At 45.2% G+C, this 19,553-nt stretch overlaps 1 protein-coding gene across 2 annotated transcripts; it reads right to left on the bottom strand.

The window, feature by feature from the left end:
* Positions 1–895: 895 nt before the first annotated feature.
* Positions 896–16,565, bottom strand: TNFSF15 (TNF superfamily member 15). 2 transcript variants are annotated; one of them, XM_033138070.1, is made up of 4 exons: positions 16,350–16,565; positions 4,988–5,042; positions 3,127–3,159; positions 896–1,721 (listed from the first exon to the last, which is right to left on the bottom strand). In XM_033138070.1, exons 1-4 carry the CDS (start codon positions 16,527–16,529, stop codon positions 1,273–1,275), a joined length of 717 nt encoding a protein of 238 aa, XP_032993961.1. In that variant the 5' UTR covers positions 16,530–16,565; the 3' UTR covers positions 896–1,272. The 2 variants fall into 2 exon arrangements, with proteins under 2 accessions (XP_032993961.1, XP_032993962.1); XM_033138071.1 differs by having other exon boundaries at positions 1,489–1,575.
* Positions 16,566–19,553: the final 2,988 nt, after the last annotated feature.

The raw sequence follows: 19,553 nt of genomic DNA, 5'->3' as shown, positions 1-19,553 counted from the left end.
TTAACTTTCTAATTGGAAATACGAGCAGATTGTTATGGGGTCCAGCCCCTTCAGTGAACATGCATTCACTCTTGTCTATGCTACTGAACTTCATAGTGATCATAAATACAATTGAATCAGGGGTATTGTTATAGTGTCGTCCAAATGGGAAGGGAGCAAAGCCTAGATCTTTTGCCCCTTCCTCTATTTTTTTTTTAACAGGTTGACCTTCCCATTGGGAGTGGCATGCATATATATATATATATATATATATATATATATATATATATCAGCAAGTATAAATCATAGCAAAATCTGTGCTATTCATCTGTGCTATGCTTCAGGCCTCTTGTGGATCTCACAATGCCTTTGGATGATATCAGTACTGTATTGTTTTTATGCTATGTTTTTATTCATGAGCACATGCATTGGTAAAACACCACACCAACACTTTGCCAGTGGTGTATAATGCGTCAGTGTGTCTGGCTGCTAACTGAAAGATTGGTGGTTCGAGTCCACCCAGGGATGGCAGTGGGCAGGATTCCTGCATTGTGGGAGGTTGGACTAGATAGCCCTTGGTGTTCCTCCCAACTGCAATTCAATGATTCTAGTGTGTGTGAGATAGTATTTTTTATCTATGTGCTAAAGTGCGCATACGAACTTTCCCAGTCATTGGTAAAACACCAAACCAAAAGTTTTATTTTTCATTTGTTTGTTTTGGTGGTGGTGGTATGTGCAAATCAGAAAATTATTGCTTAAAAATGACTCCTGACACAACTCTGTGTGTGAGCAAATGAAGTTCAGGGAAAGGTCCTAGATAGGTGGTAGAGCATCTGCTTTGCATGCAGAAGGTCTCAAGTTTGGTCCTCAGCATCTCCAGTTAGGGATGGGAAGGATCCCATTCCCAAAACCCTGGAGAGTTGCTGTTAGTTAGTGTAGACAATACTGAGCCCGATGGACCAATGGGCCCAGATTAGAATTGGCAATTTCCTATGTTCTAAGTTGCAGATTAGCAATTCAGTGTGTGCACGATACAAATATCCTGAAAGAATTGAAAGCTCAGGGAGCTGAGCTGGCAGAATACACCCCAAACCGGCATTTATGTGACACGGAAGGATTCCAGATCCCTCAACTCTACTTCAGAAAACAAGACCATTACTTTGGAACTTCCCCATCAAGGCCATGTCAGCAGAGGAAATTTTGGGAAGCATTTGTAGTCAGCATCCTTTTATTATACTGCATTGTGGAAATTCTGGTCTGTAAGTGGGAGAATCCATGGTTTCAAATGGACAGTTAGATTAAGAAAGCACCAAAGTAGGTTATGTCTCCTTCACCACCAAATCCCACCAGTGCAGGGTTGCTGACATTGACCATGAGTGTGTCATCTTCCCATAGCTGGAAAATACCTCCGACATAAATGGTTTTCCTCCATTTTCCATTCTTGTCAATGGTACTCTCGCCTTTCATGATTGGTTGAGGTACAGGATAGCTTGGGCTCCTCAATGAAATCACCTGCATAACGTTTCTTACATCCACTCCTTTCTTCCCACAGTACTCTATGTTTTCACATGTACCATCAGGACATCGGAAAGTGACCTGAGTGTAGACAAAGTAAAATCCATATTTTGGGATCACCAAGAAACCATTGAAATACTTCATTGGACTGAGCGGTTCATTCCTGCGAACTGTCCACTCTAAGATTGGAAGCACATTGTTGGCACAGGATGAATTTTGCTTGATAGCTGTGATAAGACAAAGCAAAACAATTTAGTTATGTGCTCTCACTGAAGGCTAAAAACATTCAAAGAGGCTGATGGCTTTTGTAACTTTCTAGCCTGTTATTCACATTCAGCCACAAATCATCACCATCACCCCAGGAGTGGGGAAGAAATTGTGCCCCTCCAGATATTTCTGAACAACAGCTCCCGTAATCTCTGATGGTTGGCTGTGGTGGCTGAGGCTGCTGAGTAATGGAGGGTCACTGGTTCCCTGCCACGAAGGTCCCACCTGAACCCAGGTGAGCCTACCCGAGTCTATGGATGGGAGAGAGATTCAAAACAAAACAAAATAAAAAATTCCTTCCAGTAGCACCTTAGAGACCAACTAAGTTTGTTCTTGGTATGAGCTTTCGTGTGCATGCACACTTCTGAAGAAGTGTATCTGAAGAAGTGTGCATGCACACGAAAGCTCATACCAAGAACAAACTTAGTTGGTTTCTAAGGTGCTACTGGAAGGAATTTTTTATTTTATTTTGTTTTGACTATGGCAGCCCAACACGGCTACCCACCTGAGAGAGAATCAGTTCAGGTTGCATCCTAATGTGAACCAACCTACTCTGTACTTCCTGAAACAATACACTGTCAAAAATGCAATGGTCACTCAAGATTTGCATTTCTCTAAATTTAGTGGTGCATGAAACTTGAACCAGTGGGTTCATCTCACTAGCAGACTGGTAACTGTGTCCCTCCATTCTGTGCTATATCCGGTCTCTCTCTCTCTCTCTCTCTCTCTCTCTCTCTCTCTCTCTCTCTTCCTTCTAAATCCTCTCCATATTTTCTCAGGTCTATTTCTGTTTAGTGTTGCCCACTGAAGACCTAGAAAAGGGGTATTGTAGTTCTGGTGGGCCATTAGGATTTTGGCATGCAATCTCTGCCTGCCCATAGCCAGACCCCACCTGCCTGCCTTCTTACTTACAACCAGTCAAGGGGGTGGCACAGCCCCTCAGCTTTAGTCTTAGTATTCTCCTCGTAAAACTCAGCAGGGAGGAGGATGGGGACAGAACTAAAATTAGTTGGCTCCACATGTCACTGGCTCTGACTTTTCCTTTCACTGGCTTTTACACCACCTATTGTTGGGCTCCCTGTCCTCTGCCCTACCAATCTCAATGAGCCTCAGCCAGCACTTTAATAGTTTCACTATCCCACCATATCTAGCCACTGCAAGAAGTGTATGCTGTTCTCTTAAACACATGCACAGTACCATATTACCAGACAACTGTGCTTTGCAAGCATGTATTTTAATACCACTGAACACTACCAGGGGCTGTTCCTGAGTCCTTTCTATCTTTATGGCTTTCTGAAAGTGGAAGGAACACACTCCAGAGACATAAAGCATTGGAGGAGAAACAACTGCAAAGTGAAAAATTACCTGAAAGGTGGATCTTTGGCTTGCTTTCCGAATCTGCAATGTGTGTGAGAGAGAGAGAGAGAGAGAAAGAAAGAAAGAAAGAAAGAAAGAAAGGGAGAGAGAGAGAGAATGAATGAATGAATTACTTGATGCACTCTAAGACCACAATCTTATACCCACTTACTTTCTTCTGGGTAAACCATACACGGCCCCTTTAACCAGATGCTGAGTGAGCCCAGCAATCCTGGAGCCAAATGTATATTACCATCCCATAATAAAAGAGTGGGAAACTGTTTTAAACTCCAGGGCTACATTCCCTTGAGGGCAACCTTCTGGGAATGCCATGGATGGGTGGCATCAGGGGCAAAAGTGGGCTGCATAATTGATGTGGTTGTTGAACTTTCTATAAATGTGCCAGTCAAATCTATTTCCTATAAATCATTGATCTTCACAAAGGTGCAAACAGTGTAGAAGTATGTTTTAGCACAGGTGATCACTAGCTAAGGGGAGCATAGAAACCTTAAATGTAGTGCATTTATTCTCATCTGTCAACAAATAATGGGATTTCTCAATATGGTTCAGAAAATAAGCTCCCTGGAGAATTCCTCTGAGAAATCTGTCCCTTGGATAAGTAGGCAGGGATTGATACAGAATGTCAAGAACAGTATTTTCTGCCTATCCCTGGCTGCAGAGGCACAAACAGCATTTGAAAGGTAGCTTGGCTTATAACCCATCCAGAGGTGCAATGGTTAGAGTGTTGGATTAGGGCTTGGAGGAAATCAGGGTTCGAATCCTCCCTTGGCCATGAAGCTAAATGGGTGACTCTGGGCCAGTCACTGACTACTCTCAGTGTAATCTACCTTGCATGGTTGTGATGTAATGAGCTCCATGGCTGAGTGGGGATTTGACCCCTGGTCTCCCAGACCCCAGACTAAATCTCTAATCCTGGGGAAGCTAACAGAGTGCCCTCCATGAAGTGTCAGACTACACCTGCCAAAACCTCAGCCAAGATGGCCAGTGGTCATGGATGATGGCAGCTGCAGTCCAACAACACCTAGAGGACATTTGCTGGCTATTTCTTCTCTGACCACTACACCACACTGGCTCTCAATCAATACTGGTTTGTTGACCATCAAGCAGACTGTCCTGTAAGTTTTGTTGTTGTTGGAGGCCTGATAGCCCCTAACTGGAGATGATGTAGAAATGGGTGGTCTGCATTTTGCACAGGTTGCACTGCACCACAGATACCTCCTAAGGAACAACTTGCTATAGCACATGTTGGAAGTGAACTGAGGCCCCTGAACCTCTGCAGTCCAGGGCTATGCTCCTTTTTGGACAGGGAGGATGGCCCCTTAGATGCTGTTTGGCTTCAACCCCCATCAACCCCAGCCCACAGAATCATGGAATTCTAGAGTTGGAAGAGACCCCAAGGGTCATCAAGTCCAACCCCCTGCAACAGAGTTCAACAACATTTTGAGGACCACATAAGTTCCCCATTCCTGCCATGGAGAATGCATCCCCCCTCCGAGCTGTGATATCACCTTGAGCACATTTTTCACCACTAGCTTTCCCCACAATTAAGCATTATGGGCGAAGAGCTGTAGCTCAGTGAGAGAGCAGCTGTTTTGCATGCACAATGTTCTAGGTTTGATCCTTGGCCTCTCTACGCAGGGCTAAGAGAGACCCCTGCCTGAAACACTGGAGAACTGCTGCCAGTCAGTGTAGGCAATAATGATGGACCTGTGTTCTGACTCAGTTTGAGGTAACTTCCTATGCTCCTGTTTTTCAAATGCCTGCTACTGCCTGGAGAAATTTGCTGCAGGGAGAATCTTATTCAGAACACAAAGCAAACACTACAATTCTTTTTTTTAAGCAAACTCACAATTTGTAGAAGAGGCCTCTTGTTTTTGGAATACAGGAAGTGTTTCAAGTGACATCTGTAAAGGAAAATGCACAAGTGATTAATTCAGCAGTGTGGCACCTCTACTCCATGAGAGACAGAGAAAGCCTGTGGGTGGGCAATGTTTTGTTTTAATTGATTATATGTAAGCCACACTGTGAGCCTTTTTGGCCAAATATTAGGGTGTAAATGCTCTAAATCAGGCATGTCCAACCAGCAGATTGCAATCTACTAGTAGATCCCTAGCTGATCCTGGTAGATCACGGGACTCTTATCAATCATTGAATTAAATAAAGTTTACTGAAAGTTAACAAATAAAAGCTGAAGAACTCTGGGCAATCCTAACCCCCAAAAGCTCAACAACTCTGGGCTCAACAACTCTGGGCAATCCACACACGCCCCCCCCCCACACTCCTCCTCCCTCCAATGACAAAGGGTAGATCACTGCCAGGTTTTTTTTTTTTTTTAATACTGGGAGTAGATCGCAGTCTCTTGGGAGTTGGACGTGCCTGCTCTAAATAAATGCACTAAATTGCTCCTTGGCTAGCTAAGGCTGTGTCTGGCACCTTTTAAACTGGGCACCAAATCCAAGCCCTTCTGGGATTAGTTCCACTTGGGAGCACACAACCTCTTCCAAAAGCAGGGTCTGAAGTCAGCTGATTAGCTTCAGTCTGGAGTTTCAGGAACTCTGCAGTGTATCAACAGGACTGACTAGGAAATTCATCAGCACTGTGGCTTCAATTCAATTTGCACTGCAAAGGGGGGGGAGGGAGGGAACCGGGCAAAGTTGTCCACCGGGGGCTGAAAATGTTCCCCACCCCTGGATTTATTCAACAACTTCAGACCAGTTTACCTGCAAGATCACCTTACCCCAAATATGCTCACTCTACCACGTCTGTCTGCAGAACTGGCACTGTTACACTGCCACATAATACCTGTTCTCGTTTGTAAGAAAATGATATTTTAGTGTGGCAACGTTGACACTCTGGAACTCCCTGCCTAAGTGACACCAGGCAGACACCTTAACTGTACAGTGGTACCTCGGGTTACTGACGCTTCAGGTTACAGACTCCGCTAACCTCAGGAAAAGACCCTGATGTTGGGAAAGATGGAGGGCACAAGGAGAAGGGGACGACAGAGGATGAGATGGTTGGACAGTGTTCTTGAAGTGACTGGCATGAGTTTGGCCAAACTGCGAGAGGCAGTGGAGGATAGGAGTGCCTGGTGTACTCTTGTCCATGGGGTGATGAAGAGTCGGACACGACTGAACGACTGAACAACAACAACAAACCTCAGGTTAAGAATGTTGCTTCAGGATGAGAACAGAAATCGCGTGGCCGCGGCGGCGCGGCAGCAGGAGGCCCCATTAGCTAAAGTGGTACCTCAGGTTAAGAACAGTTTCAGGTTAAGAACAGACCTCCAGAACGAATCAAGTTCTTAACCTGAGGTACCACTGTACTATTTTCAGTGCCTGCTGAAAGGCTAGAGAAATCACACCAGGCAAAAATAAAACCCCACACATTTCTTTAAACCTGTCCAGTTAATATTTGTACTGACCAATCCCTGCCCACTCACCCCCCCCCCCCCCCAATAACAAAGCAGGCATTACTAATTAACTTGTCATTTGTTTCCTACAGCTGTGCTTACCAAACAGATGGAATGCAGGAGAGTCCCATTTGGCATGAGGACAGGACACCTGGTGCATGCAGTTAACTTTTAACCTCTAGACATCACTTTACAGCTGGAAACTGAGCACGGAAACCAGATCTCACAGCAGATCAGATTAAGTTCCATAGTTCAAATACAAAGCAAAGAGCTTTTAAGATCTCTGTCCTGCCTGGGGAGCGGGGAAGCAAAGTCCTCTCAGCACACCAGCTCTAGAAGACTAGGGATGCTTCCACAAGTTCTCACTGGACCCAGATGGCCCCACAAGACCTCATGAGAGCATCTCAGAGCCCATGTGCTGAGCAGGCCTCCCCGCCACCAAGCAAGGCAGAGAGCTTTCATTTTCTTTTCACGTTTGGAAACCTCAAGCAGACACAGCACAAGAACAGTCTTTAAGCTCTTCAAGCACATTTAATGTGTGCAGTTTCAGAAGGCCGGTTTGCCTGCAACCAGTTAAGGCTGACATCGCACAAGTTAAAATGTGTGTAAGATGCAATCATACTGTCATCGCCATCATTATCCACTGGACAATCTGGATTAGTAACATGTAGGCGGTGCCTGAGTATCTCTCATAATCTACTTGAATGTACCTGAAAAAGGGACTGTAGATTCAAAGCAACCATCTGCTCCAGGTATTGCATATAGAACGTGGCTTTACAAGAAGCAGCAGGACTTTTTTTATTTAAGATATCCTGCTGCTGATTCTCTTTCAGGAGAATCCATATTTTATTATCTATTTCTCATTGTTGCAATGGTATTTGCGCGGCCAGGCAAAGTCCCCCGTACCCCGGGGCAGCCCCTGAGGGAAATAACGACGCGTGAAAACGTTCCATGGGATTAAATTGGCCACAACTTTATTAATATTCTGATGTAGGAAGACCTTGGCTCAGGCATTGGGCATTTATCCTTCCCAGCCAGGGTTCTGGGTAACTTCAGGGTTATCCAGCATGAGTGGGGAGTGGGCTAGTCTGGAGAACATATGTTCAAGCAGATAGCCCGCCCCCCTATGTTCGCTGCCGCTGGAAGGGGAGGGCAGTGACGACCCTGGGCGTATGGTCACTGCCTCCCCCTGAGACCCCTTTAACGGGAACCCTGTTATCGCCACCGCAATGGGGGCGGGGATCACCGCCCCACGCCCCCCCAATCCTGTAAATGACTAAAGGATTCTGCCCAAGGCCGCTTCCCAGGTATGACTCAAGCTCTATTGTGTGTACTGTATAATCCCTCCTTCTACCTGGCCAACCCCCCTGGCAACACCTCCCTAGCCGGGATTGGGCGGCTGCTAGAGTAGGTGGAGTCCTCAGGTATCCCAACCTGGGGAAGGTGATGCCAGACCAATTGCCAGGAGCTGCCACAGTGATCCAATGGGTCTACTCGCGACCACGCAAAAGGCGCACCCCTTTTGATGTGGGGGACGCTCATTATATAACTGCCTTGAGTTTTATATTGTATAGATGTTACGTGCTGGCATTTGTGTTCTGCTTTATAAACCACGCTGTGGTCTTTTGATGAAGGGCGGTATTTAAATTTAAAAAATAATTTCTATGTCACCCTCCAGATGTTGGTGGACTCCAGCTCCTTTCATCCCTGAGCAATGGCCATGCTGGCCAGGACTTATGAAAATTGGAGTCCATGGATATCGAGTGGGGGGGCACAGTTTCCCTGACCATTATTTACAAAACCAGTCAGTGCTCTGCATGGGCTGAGGCTGTACCACAAAGGGGACTTACCCCCTGCCAGCACTGGAGTGGGTGGGGGAGAAGGCAGGGGAGGGGTTGTCTGAGCTATTGACACCATGTGAAGTTTGCGGTTTGAAAATCATGGCTTTGAACAGACCACTTGATTGATTTCCACTTGCCTTTCCACCTGCATTTCTGACTAAGGATGGATGAATCTATCAAAGTTGGTTTTACTCAGTTTTTGTGTGCCCAGTCCTAAATTCTGTTCTTCACATTTCCACTTCAGCCTGCATACTTTTTAAAAGTCTTCATGAACAATTTCAATAATAATGATGGACTTTATCTGTATTGACAAGAGTCAAAATTAAAATGCATTTACAAACTCAGAAAAAGCACTGCTTTTTTATAAAACAAGATCCAAATTAGAAAGTTAATGAATCTTAGTATTCGCTCATACACACCCACCCACACCCACACCCACACACGTATTAGCTGACCCACTACTCCCAAATCGCAAGGATGCAAACATTCTGAATACCTGAAATGTTTCCTATGGGACAGCAATCCCTTCTCCACCAGGGAAGACCAGCAGAAATGACTATGTTTAGGGTCAGGGTGGGGTCTCCTGAACCTATGAGTACTTTATGTAGAAAGTAAACCAGCAGATATAATGCAGTATGCCATTTAAAGGTTAAGTCTTCTAGCATTAAAGTCCACTAGTCAAGAGGGGTGTGTGTGGAGATGTTGCTTAGCAACAAGGTAGAGTGGCATGAGCTAGCATGTGCTCTGGTTGGTTGTGTATTTCTCAGGAAGTTTTCTCTGTGTTTTTAGTTGTATGCCCCCCTGTTATGTACAAGACCTGAACTGAAAGACAAAACCTATCTGTTCCTTCCTCCTCAAATTATGAACTGTTTGTTGTTCCATCTGCTCAGTAAACAGCTATCAATTTTTTTTTTTGCTCTAGGCTCCACTTGCATTATTTACACAATTTCTCTAACACTTAAAGAATGCAACCACCCACATCCGCTGATGGGAGTTTATCCATGACATAAATGGGAAGTTTAGCTCCCTGGTTTATGCTCAGCTGGGCCAGCAGGCTTCCACCCTTGGCAGAGGCCCAGATTGCAGAGCCCCATGCATAGCACCAATACTGTATGCTTGCATTTCCTTGAATGAAAGCATTGTAGAAAGTTAATGAGCAATCTCATTTGCTGTGTGACCTCTGCTCATGCTAATTGCCAGCGGATGTTTATGCAATAACTCCTACACGAGTTCCATATTGATAAATGACAGAAACATTCTAAGTGCTGGTATTTATTATCAATAAGATAACCAAGCAAATCCCAGGTTATTCATACTCAGAATAGACCCATTGTAACTGATGGGCATGGCTAACTTAGGTTTGTTCATTCTGATCTACTCTAAGCAGAACTTAGTTGGGCAACACTTAATCCAAGTCGTTCCTGAACTCACCACATCTAGCAGCATTTGCTGCTGCATTGGTCTTCAACTACTCATCCAGTATCCAGTATCAGGTTGTGGCCTGATCTTAGGCGGGCCACAACAGCAGCTGTACCACCATACAATTGGGGGGGGGATTTTAAGAAGTAGGCCACCAAATGCATGTCCTAAGCCTGGAAGACATTCTGTGTAATTCAACTAACTTTTACTCAAAGTAGATCCATTGTAATTAATGAAGATGTCTGAGTTAAGAGTTTAATGGGTCTACTCTGAATAAACATTAGTTGAATACCACCGACAGTCATCTGTCTTGCTTGGTTCCTGATGCTGGATATTGTCTTGTCTGATCATTTAACCCATCACGGGATGGTTGTGAGACTATTTTAATGTTGCACGTTCTCCATTTATAAGTTTTGAAATTAAAGTAGTGCCACAACAATATACAGCTCTATGTGGAAGTCTCCCTTGTTGCTTCCAAAATGTCCCTTCACAGAATCTATTTTATTATGGTGTGTGCAAGTGTACTAAACCTTCTGTTTATTTTATTCAAACTTCAATAATGTGCTTAGGGTTGCCACCTTTGTCCTGGCAGGGCAGGGCAGTTCCCCTCCCATCTGGTTCTAAAGTGACTTCAAAGCAATCCATTACAATCTCTTGCAACCTAACAGGACAGCACCTCTGGAATTCGTCACACACAAAAAAAAACGTGCACACACATACATACACATGAATTTTAAAATCTGTCTGTGTGTGGCTACCCAGAGCTTACATACATGACCTTTCACACACCCGTTCAAACACATGCATTTGGAGAGGACCCCTAACTTGGCAGGGAGGGTGGGTGAGACTTGAAATACAGGTCAAAACTGTATCAATACAGGATGCAGCATTTTACATTGAAATATGGAATAATCCTGTATTATACAGGACAGGTGGCAACCCTAATATGTGCCTCACACAGCCCTTGTTCATTGTTTCTTTGTTGTTTGCATATTGTTGTTTTTGAAAACTTCAATAATCACATCCTAAAACATGGTTAAGTTAGATGAATTAATTTCAATGGGTCTCCACTGAGTGCACATTACTTGAATACCAACCGTGGTAATCTGCCATGTTTCATTCTTGATGTGGGTGTTTATATGCCAGTGTGACACTTTTCTCTAGGCCTTTTGTATATACACTGCTATCCAGTGCTTTTTATCTAGGGACACTCAAGGGTACGCAGTCCCAGCACCTTTATTTTCCTGGAAGGAAAGCACTGGTTAAAAGCGTGGCCCTTACTGTAACAACTTCATGGTGAGTACTGGCACATTTTTTTCTGGAAGAAAAGCACTGCTGTTACCCAATTTCACTTTCTGTTGGGGGCAGGGAATAAACAGGTGGAGGTGCAAACCTGAGTGGTACAGGCAGGCAGGAGAGATACAGAGGATGCACACAGCTGTGCAGATATATGCTAACACTGCAGCACTCCTAAAACGTTCCTCAGTCTATGCAAGTGATTTCCCAGATTTTTTGTGGGGGTGGGGGGTAATAATAAAATCCCACACATACAAGTCATTTGGAAAAGCAAGCCAGTTAAGCCACAGTATTTGCATGCTTTGCACACAATGTTAAACCATTAAATATAGCTTAGTTAATAAATCCCAATTTATTCATTACTAAATAATTAAGAAACTTATTTATTAGTTATTACTAATTAACTATTTGCTATTAAACCATTACCTGCCAGCCCAGCCCAGCCTTTTAACTATTGTTTGTTAGCAAAAAGGAACCATGGTTTGTTGTTGGCTTACTGAATTTTGCTACAGTTCAGTGATAGGTGCAAACTCACACAATTCCTTAACTATGGCTTAAGTGTGGCTTGTTTGTTTACCCCACCCACATCGCCCACAAGGCTATAAAGATGCTAGTCAATGGGGTGGTGGTGGTTAGAAGTCGTCTCTTGCTCGGTGACTTTCACTGACTGGGCTGGGCAGCCTGAAGTTTACACATGTTGGAAAGTCCCAGTGTGGTGTAGTGGTTAAGAGCGGTAGACTCGTAATCTGGTGAACCAGGTTCGCTTCCCCGCTCCTCTACATGCAGCTGCTGGGTGACCTTGGGCTAGTCACACTTCTCTGAAGTCTCTCAGCCCCACTCACCTCACAGAGCGTTTGTTGTAGGGGAGGAACGGAAAGGAGAATGTTAGCCGCTTTGAGACTCCTTCAGGTAGTGATAAAGCAGGATATCAAATCCAAACTCTTCTTCTTCTTCCCAAGTCTGGATAGAGAAGTGTAGAAAGTAGCCAACTATACAAAGGTAAAATTTACATGTGTTGCTTTGTCATCTTTTGCGTCTAATCCTACTCATGTCCAGCATGTGGCCCCTAGAAGGCTGTCTAGAAGGAAATGCTGCGCTCAGGCTGAAACGAAAGTTCCCCATTCCTGGGTAAGGGTGATGCATGAACCAGGCCACTCAGTGGAAATGCAAAAGCATGGAGAGACCAGAAAAAAGGTGCAGGGGACTATGAAAATTAAATATATGAGTTTCAGGTAACCTCCTGGCTCTCATTTCTGGATCTCTGTGCATGCTTAGGATTCTCTCTAAATTACAGGATCCCTCTCAAGGTATGGAAGTTCAATGGGCTCTTTAACTCATTGTGTTCTAGCTCTAACCTATCATCCTTCTCATATTTCACTCCACTGCTTACTCTGCCCTTCTCCTCCAGCCATCCTGCATGTGGTATCTTTGCCTCTTGTTGTTGTTGTTCAGTCGTTCAGTCGTGTCCGACTCTTCGTGACCCCATGGACCAGAGCACGCCAGGCACGCCTATCCTTCACTGCCTCCCGCAGTTTGGCCAAACTCATGTTAGTAGCTTCGAGAACACTATCCAACCATCTCATCCTCTGTCGTCCCCTTCTCCTTGTGCCCTCCATCTTTCCCAACATCAGGGTCTTTTCCAGGGAGTCTTCTCTTCTCATGAGGTGGCCAAAGTACTGGAGCCTCAACTTCAGGATCTGTCCTTCTAGTGAGCATTCAGGGCTGATTTCTTTAAAAATGGATAGGTTTGATCTTCTTGCAGTCCATGGGACTCTCAAGAGTCTCCTCCAGCACCATAATTCAAAAGCATCAATTCTTCGGCGATCTGCCTTCTTTATGGTCCAGCTCTCACTTCCATACATTACTACTGGGAAAACCATAGCTTTAACTATACGGACCTTTGTCAGCAAAGTGATGTATTTGCTTTTTAAGATGCTGTCTAGGTTTGTCATTGCTTTTCTCCCAAGAATCAGGCGTCTTCTAATTTCGTGACTGCTGTCACCATCTGCAGTGATCATGGAACCCAAGAAAGTGAAATCTCTCACTGCCTCCATTTCCTCCCCTTCTATTTGCTAGGAGGTGATGGGACCAGTGGCCATGATCTTAGTTTTTTTGATGTTGAGCTTCATACCATATTTTGCGCTCTCCTCTTTCACCCTCATTAAAAGGTTCTTCAATTCCTCCTCACGTTCTGCCATCAAGGTTGTATCATCAGTATATCTGAGGTTGTTGATATTTTTTCCGGCAATCTTCCGGCCCTGCTATTTTTTCCGGCAATCATTGCCCTGCTTCATTTTGAACTCCAAGGCCACACTTGCCAGTTGTTCCTTTTATCTCTTGACTCCCTACTTTAGCATTCCAATCCCCTATAATGAGAAGAACATCCTTCTTTGGTGTCATTTCTATAAGGTGTTGTAAGTCTTCATAGAATTGGTCAATTTCAGTTTCTTCAGCACTGGTAGTTGGTGCATAAACTTGGATTACTGTGATGTTAAAAGGTCTGCCTTGGATTCGTATCGAGATCATTCTATCATTTTTGAAATTGCATCCCAGTACAGCTTTCGCCACTCTTTTGTTGACTATGAGGGCCACTCTATTTCTTTTACGGGATTCCTGCCCACAGTAATAGATATGATAGTCATCCGAACTGAATTTGCCCATTCCCGTCCATTTTAGTTCACTGATGCCTAGGATGTCAATGTTTATTCTTGCCATCTCATTTTTGACCACATCCAGCTTACCAAGGTTCATGGTTCTTACATTCCAGGTTCCTATGCAATACTTTTCTTTACAGCATTGGACTTTTCTTTCGCTTCCAGGCATAACCACAACTGAACGTCCTTTCGGCTTTGGCCCAGCCGCTTCATCAGCTCTGAATCTACTTGTACTTGTCCTCCGCTCTTCCCCAGTAGCATGTTGGACGCCTTCTGACCTGAGGGGCTCATCTTCCAACGTCATAACTTTTATATGCCTGTTGTCTTTGTCCATGGAGTTTTCTTGGCAGGGATACTGGAGTGGGTTGCCAGTTCCTCCTCCAGGTGGATCACGTTTGGTCCAAACTCTCCACTATGACCTGTCCATCTTGACCTGTCCATAGCTTCCCTGAGTAATTCAAGACCCTTCGCCATGACAAGGCAGTGATCCATGAAGGGGTCTTTGCCTCTTACCTACTATCTTTTCTGGGGCCTTGTCCCACTCACCTTTTCTAACCTTTTGTCTGTTCCACACAGCTCCTGCCTCACAGCTGAGCAAACTGTCAAGCAAGCCTTCTTGTGGAAGCTGAGTTTTGAACATCCTATTCTCGGCTGCTATATTACCCAAGCAATTGAGTGTTTATGGACATTCCACAGCATCACCACTAGCATCACCCGATCATCATCTGGAACCTCAATGCTACAAGCACGACAAAAAGCCTGTGTCACAAAGCTTAGTGACATCAAAAGAGTTCTGCTGAATGAGGCCAAAGTCCAGCAGACTATTCTCACAATTGGCCTGCCTCTGTGAAGCCTGTAAGCAGGAGCCAAGTGCAATTGCAGCTCTCCTCACATGATTCCCAGGAACTATATTCAGAGGCTGGCCTTCTCCAACAGTGGTGATAAAATGTACCAGATCAGGTTGCAAGTTTTTGATTTTCTGGATCAGAGACCTTTCTATTGTCCATAAGCATTCCAATGCCTCAAGTATTCCATGTGAGATGAGGATGCAACACACAGACACCCACACCCACACCTTGAGTCCGCTTCAAAAAGTGTTCCTGACCTGATATAATGATTCCACCGGGGAAAGAATTCCACTCCCCTAATCAGGTCCAGTGGTACCTTGTCATGTCCTCTGTCCTCCAACACTCAGCTGAGTGAGTCTGATAAGAATTACTCAGCTTGAACTGGGGGACTCAGTCATTTAGTTTGGCAGGTTACTTCTTGAGCCATCTCAGTTAAGTCACCTTGCAGGGCTGTTGTGAATAACAAAAATGGCATCTTTGATCTACAACAGGAGTGGGGAATTTCAGACCTTGGGCCAAAGGTGGCCCTCAAAGCTTCTCTGTCCAGCCCTCAGGACTCTTCCTCATAGCACCATGCCTACCCAGATGCACCCCCTCTCCCCAAGAGAGTGTCTTTAACTGGCTTGACTGTATCCTTGAACTCCGATGATGGCTTTTACTTGGAGGATAGAGAGGGGTGTGAAAGTGTGTGTACAAACTAGTCTACTATTTAAAGGCAAAACGATACAGTATTCATTGCTTCGCCTGCATTGCCTCTGGCCTCCCATTCCCTCACATGTACATCCCAGAATACTGACAAAAAGCGAATGCAACCCTTGGGCTGATAAAGCCCACCCTCCCATCTATAGTAGTCAGCACATGCACACATTTGAAATTTGCAGTAACAACAGCGATCTGGTCCCTTATGCTGGAGATGAGCAAATTACTGGAGGGCATTGCAACCTGAAACTTCTTCATTCTACAAGCACGCCCCTAAAAACACACAAACAAACAGCCACCGCCATGACAAGGAGCAGAGAGGAGAAACGAATGAACGAACGAAGGGAAGAGTAACTTTCCAACTACACTTCCGGATTCCACAATTGTGAAAAGAAAAAGAAAAACTTCCACCTCCTCGACTGGTCCACAGCATTTCTTTGGGACAGCGGATCAGCGGAGCCCCACCCCCTCCACAGCTTCCCTAGCCAAAGATCCCTTCGTGGGGTTTCCCCTTTGTTAATTTGTTTGTTTACTTAACAGAGTATATAGACCTTTAATCATCCCAATACCTCTTGACAGAAAACGATAGGCAAGTCAGCCTATAGACGGATCAAAATACGAGTAAAAAATAAGTTAAAATGTTCAGCATGAAATTTACATGTTGATCGTTCAGTGAGAAAGTAGCCTACCTGCTTTGCGTGTCCCAAAGTCCCAGGTCCCGGGCATCTCCCAGTACGACTGGGGGGAAGGGGGCGAAGATCCTTGCCTTGGAACACTGGAGGGTGCGCGGCTGACAGTTCTGACTCCGCAGCTTTCTCTGATAAATCCCGCCCACAGAGAGACAACCTACCCTTTGATCTGGGGAAGCGCGGGAGCTCAGCGTAAGAGCATCTGCTTTGCATGCAGAATGTCCCACGTTCAAATAAATACATGGCATGATCCCGTGGTTAGGACTCCCCGTTCGAAACCCCGGGGGGGGGGGCCGCTGCCGGTCAGTGCAGACACTACAGAGTAAAACGCAGGTCCTTGTATTATTCCTTACCTCGTCTTGCTTGCACCTGAGGCTGCTGCCCAGCAGGTAAATCACGGGCATAGCCAAGAGCACAAGAAGCAGGAGGCAAAAAAGCGCCAGGCACCGGAGCCTCCGCAAGTCTCCCGCCAGCCGCTCCCACCTGTACCCGTAATGCTCTTCCGTCCATTCCTGCATTCGCGCCCCGTCCATAGCCAAGTCTTCCCCAGTCTCTGAATATCACCGAGACAATGCAGGGTGTGGGGGGGGGGGGGGACAGCAAATGTCTTCTGGGCCTTGATTGGGGACCCATTATATACCCGGTGTATTCCTGGGTGGAGAGAGGAGGAGGAGAGGGGGAGAGCGCGAGAGCCATCCCACTCCGCGACGCGACTAGAGGGCACGTGGAGTAGGGGTGGGGTGGGGTGGGGGACACACCCTTCCATCTCAGCCAGGATGCCACACCTACGCGGAACCGGCTCGCTTTCCCTAACGCCTGGGCTGGGGAGGATGGCACTTAGGAAGGAGGAAGTCGGAGGAAAGTCCCCGAGGGGAAGGGAGAAACGCGAGTGAGGCAGCGAGTGGGGCATCGGCAGGAACTTCCGCTGAGACCAGAGGGCCTATTGAAACTAGCAGGAGTGTCAGTTTCCAGGTGCCTTTCTCACTCTCCATCTCGTTTCCTATCTTATCTGAAGCTCATACCCCCTTTTCAGATTCATAATAAAAGAGGCCCAAGGTCTTTCAAATTGTTCTCACCTTTTTGAATGTAAGAAAAGCCCTGCTGTATCGGACCAAGAACCAATTTAGTGCAGCGCCCTGATTTCTCAATGGCCAACAGATACTTATGGGAAGCCTGCATGCAGGACCTGAGCACAACAGAACATCTCCCCATTTGTGATTGCCAGTGACTGGTATCCAGAGGCATACTGCCTTCAACAGTGGAGGAAGAACACAGCCAATGTGGCTAGGAGTAGCATCCATTGATACCTTTATCCTTTTTGAAATCATACCTGTGTGCTGTGTGAAAACATACTGTATTTTTCTGGGTATAAGACAGTATCCTCCCCCCCCAAAATTCCCCCCCCTGTAGTTAAAGTTGGGGGTCATTTTATACATGGATGGTGACTGTAAGGTAAAGGTAAAGGGACCCCTGATCATCAGGTCCAGTCGTGTCCGACTCTGGGGTTGCGGCGCTCATCTCGCTCTATAGGCCAAGGGAGCCGGCGTTTGTCCGCAGACAGCTTCCGGGTCATGTGGCCAGCATGACAAAGCCGCTTCTGGTGAACCAGAGCAGCGCACGGAAACGCCGTTTACCTTCCCGCCGGAGCGGTCCCTATTTATCTAGTTGCACTTTGACGTGCTTTCGAACTGCTAGGTGGGCAGGAGCAGGGACCGAGCAACGGGAGCTCACCCCGTGGCAGGGATTCGAACCGCCGACCTTCCGATCAGCTAGCCCTAGACTCTGTGGTTTAACCCACAGCGCCACCTGGGTCCAGGGGTTAAAAAACACTTACCTTCCTGCAGCTGCTAGGCCACTTGGAGGGGGGCTGTCACTCATACATAGCCTTGTGTTAACAACAAAAGACAAGGCTGCTGGATCAGGCCAAGGGCCTGTCTCATCCAGCATCCTGTTCTTACTGTTACCAGCAAGATGGCTGTTGGAAACCTTGAAGCAGGACACAAGCTCAAAGGCACTCTCTCCTCATGAGGGTTCTAGCCACTGGCTCCAATACTTTGGCCACATCATGAGAAGAGAAGACTCCCTGGAAAACACCTTGATGTTGGGAAAGATGGAGGGCACAAGGAGAAGGGGACGACAGAGGATGAGATGGTTGGACAGTGTTCTTGAAGCGACTGGCATGAGTTTGGCCAAACTGCGGGAGGCAGTGAAGGATAGGCGTGCCTGGCGTGCTCTGGTCCATGGGGTCACAAAGAGTCGGACATGGCTAAACGACTAACCAACAATAACAACAAGAAGAACAAGAACATTGAGAAGCATTGCTGTCTCCAACTGCGGAGGCAGAGCATAGTCATCAAGCCTAGTTGCCATTGATAGCCCTCTCATCCATTAATTTGCCTAATCCTTGTTTAAAGCCAACCAAGCTGGTGACCCCCACTGCCTCCTGGGGGAGCAAGTTTCATAGTTTACCGGTAATTATGCACTGAGCAAAAAATTACTTTCTTTTTTCTGCCTTGAATTCTTCAACATTCAACTTCATTGAATGTCCACAAGTTCTAATGTTAATGACAGAGGGAGAAATACTTTTTCTTCCTCTTCATATTCTCCCTGCCATACATAATTTTAATAAATTTCTATCATGTCATCTTTTTTTTTAAAGAAGAATTTATTGGTTTTTTTTCAAAACAAAGAACAATATAACACATCCCATACACATCACACCCAAACACAAACCCCACAATCAAACCACAATAAAACAAAATACACCAAAAATTCTTATTCTTGTTTACACACACACAAAAAAAAACTTTTCTTGTTCACATCACTACTTAGTGACTTCCCCCGTTTTCTCCCCTTTGGTTCCGAATCTAATTTACTTTAGTAACTTATCATCTCTAAAATTAAATCATTTAAAAATTTAAGCTAAACATACTTCTTAAGATCTTACTTTAACTCCAAAATAATCTATCACTTCTTATTTTACATCAAATCTATTCCAAATATTACTTCGTAATAACTAATAATACAACTTTATAACATAACATATTACTTCTTATATCAAATCAAATCAAACATCTTCTTTCACTTAGACTGCTGCTAATCAAACAAAAATTCAAATATCTCTTCTCTAGTTCAAAAGCTTAAAATCTTAACACGCCGGCTTCAGGGTACCATAATAAACCATCCTTATTTTATCCTTAATAAATTTCACCCTATCCCTTTTCTAACCATTTTCTTACACCATCTCGGGGCTTGCCCCCAGATATTCCTCCATCTTACACCCCAACCATTTTCCAGAATGTCCTCTTTTCTTGTAAGTCCACAGATCCAGACATAGTCTATTACAGTCCTTGCAGGGAGCATCAGGGTACACAAATCCTCATTTTCCAGCATCTCTGCTTCAAAATTCCATTCATCTTTTGATTGTAGACAAATAAATCTTTTCCCCATCATTCCTGGGCTCTCACCCCAGAAATTGGATATAAATTGTCTTCTGATCCTGGGACTCTCACTCCAGCAGGACTTTTCATCTCTTCGGAGTTGCAGAAACATTATAC

Source organism: Lacerta agilis, chromosome Z (assembly GCF_009819535.1).
Source record: "Lacerta agilis isolate rLacAgi1 chromosome Z, rLacAgi1.pri, whole genome shotgun sequence".
In the NCBI taxonomy this organism is placed as follows: Eukaryota; Metazoa; Chordata; class Lepidosauria; order Squamata; family Lacertidae; genus Lacerta; species Lacerta agilis.
The sequence above is the reverse complement of the archived record's forward strand: the minus strand, read 5'-3'. Positions and strand labels throughout refer to the sequence as shown.

What these genes read in the sequence shown, in the direction of transcription:
- TNFSF15 (XM_033138070.1), bottom strand. Translation starts at nt 16,529, where the DNA reads ATGGACGGGGCGCGAATGCAGGAATGGACGGAAGAGCATTACGGGTAC. An exon ending in TCAGGTGCAAGCAAGACGAG is followed by an intron (nt 5,043 to 16,349) that starts GTAAGGAATAAT and finishes TTTCCTTTACAG; the next exon opens with ATGTCACTTGAAACACTTCC. An exon ending in GCCAAAGATCCACCTTTCAG is followed by an intron (nt 1,722 to 3,126) that starts GTAATTTTTCAC and finishes GTCTTATCACAG; the next exon opens with CTATCAAGCAAAATTCATCC.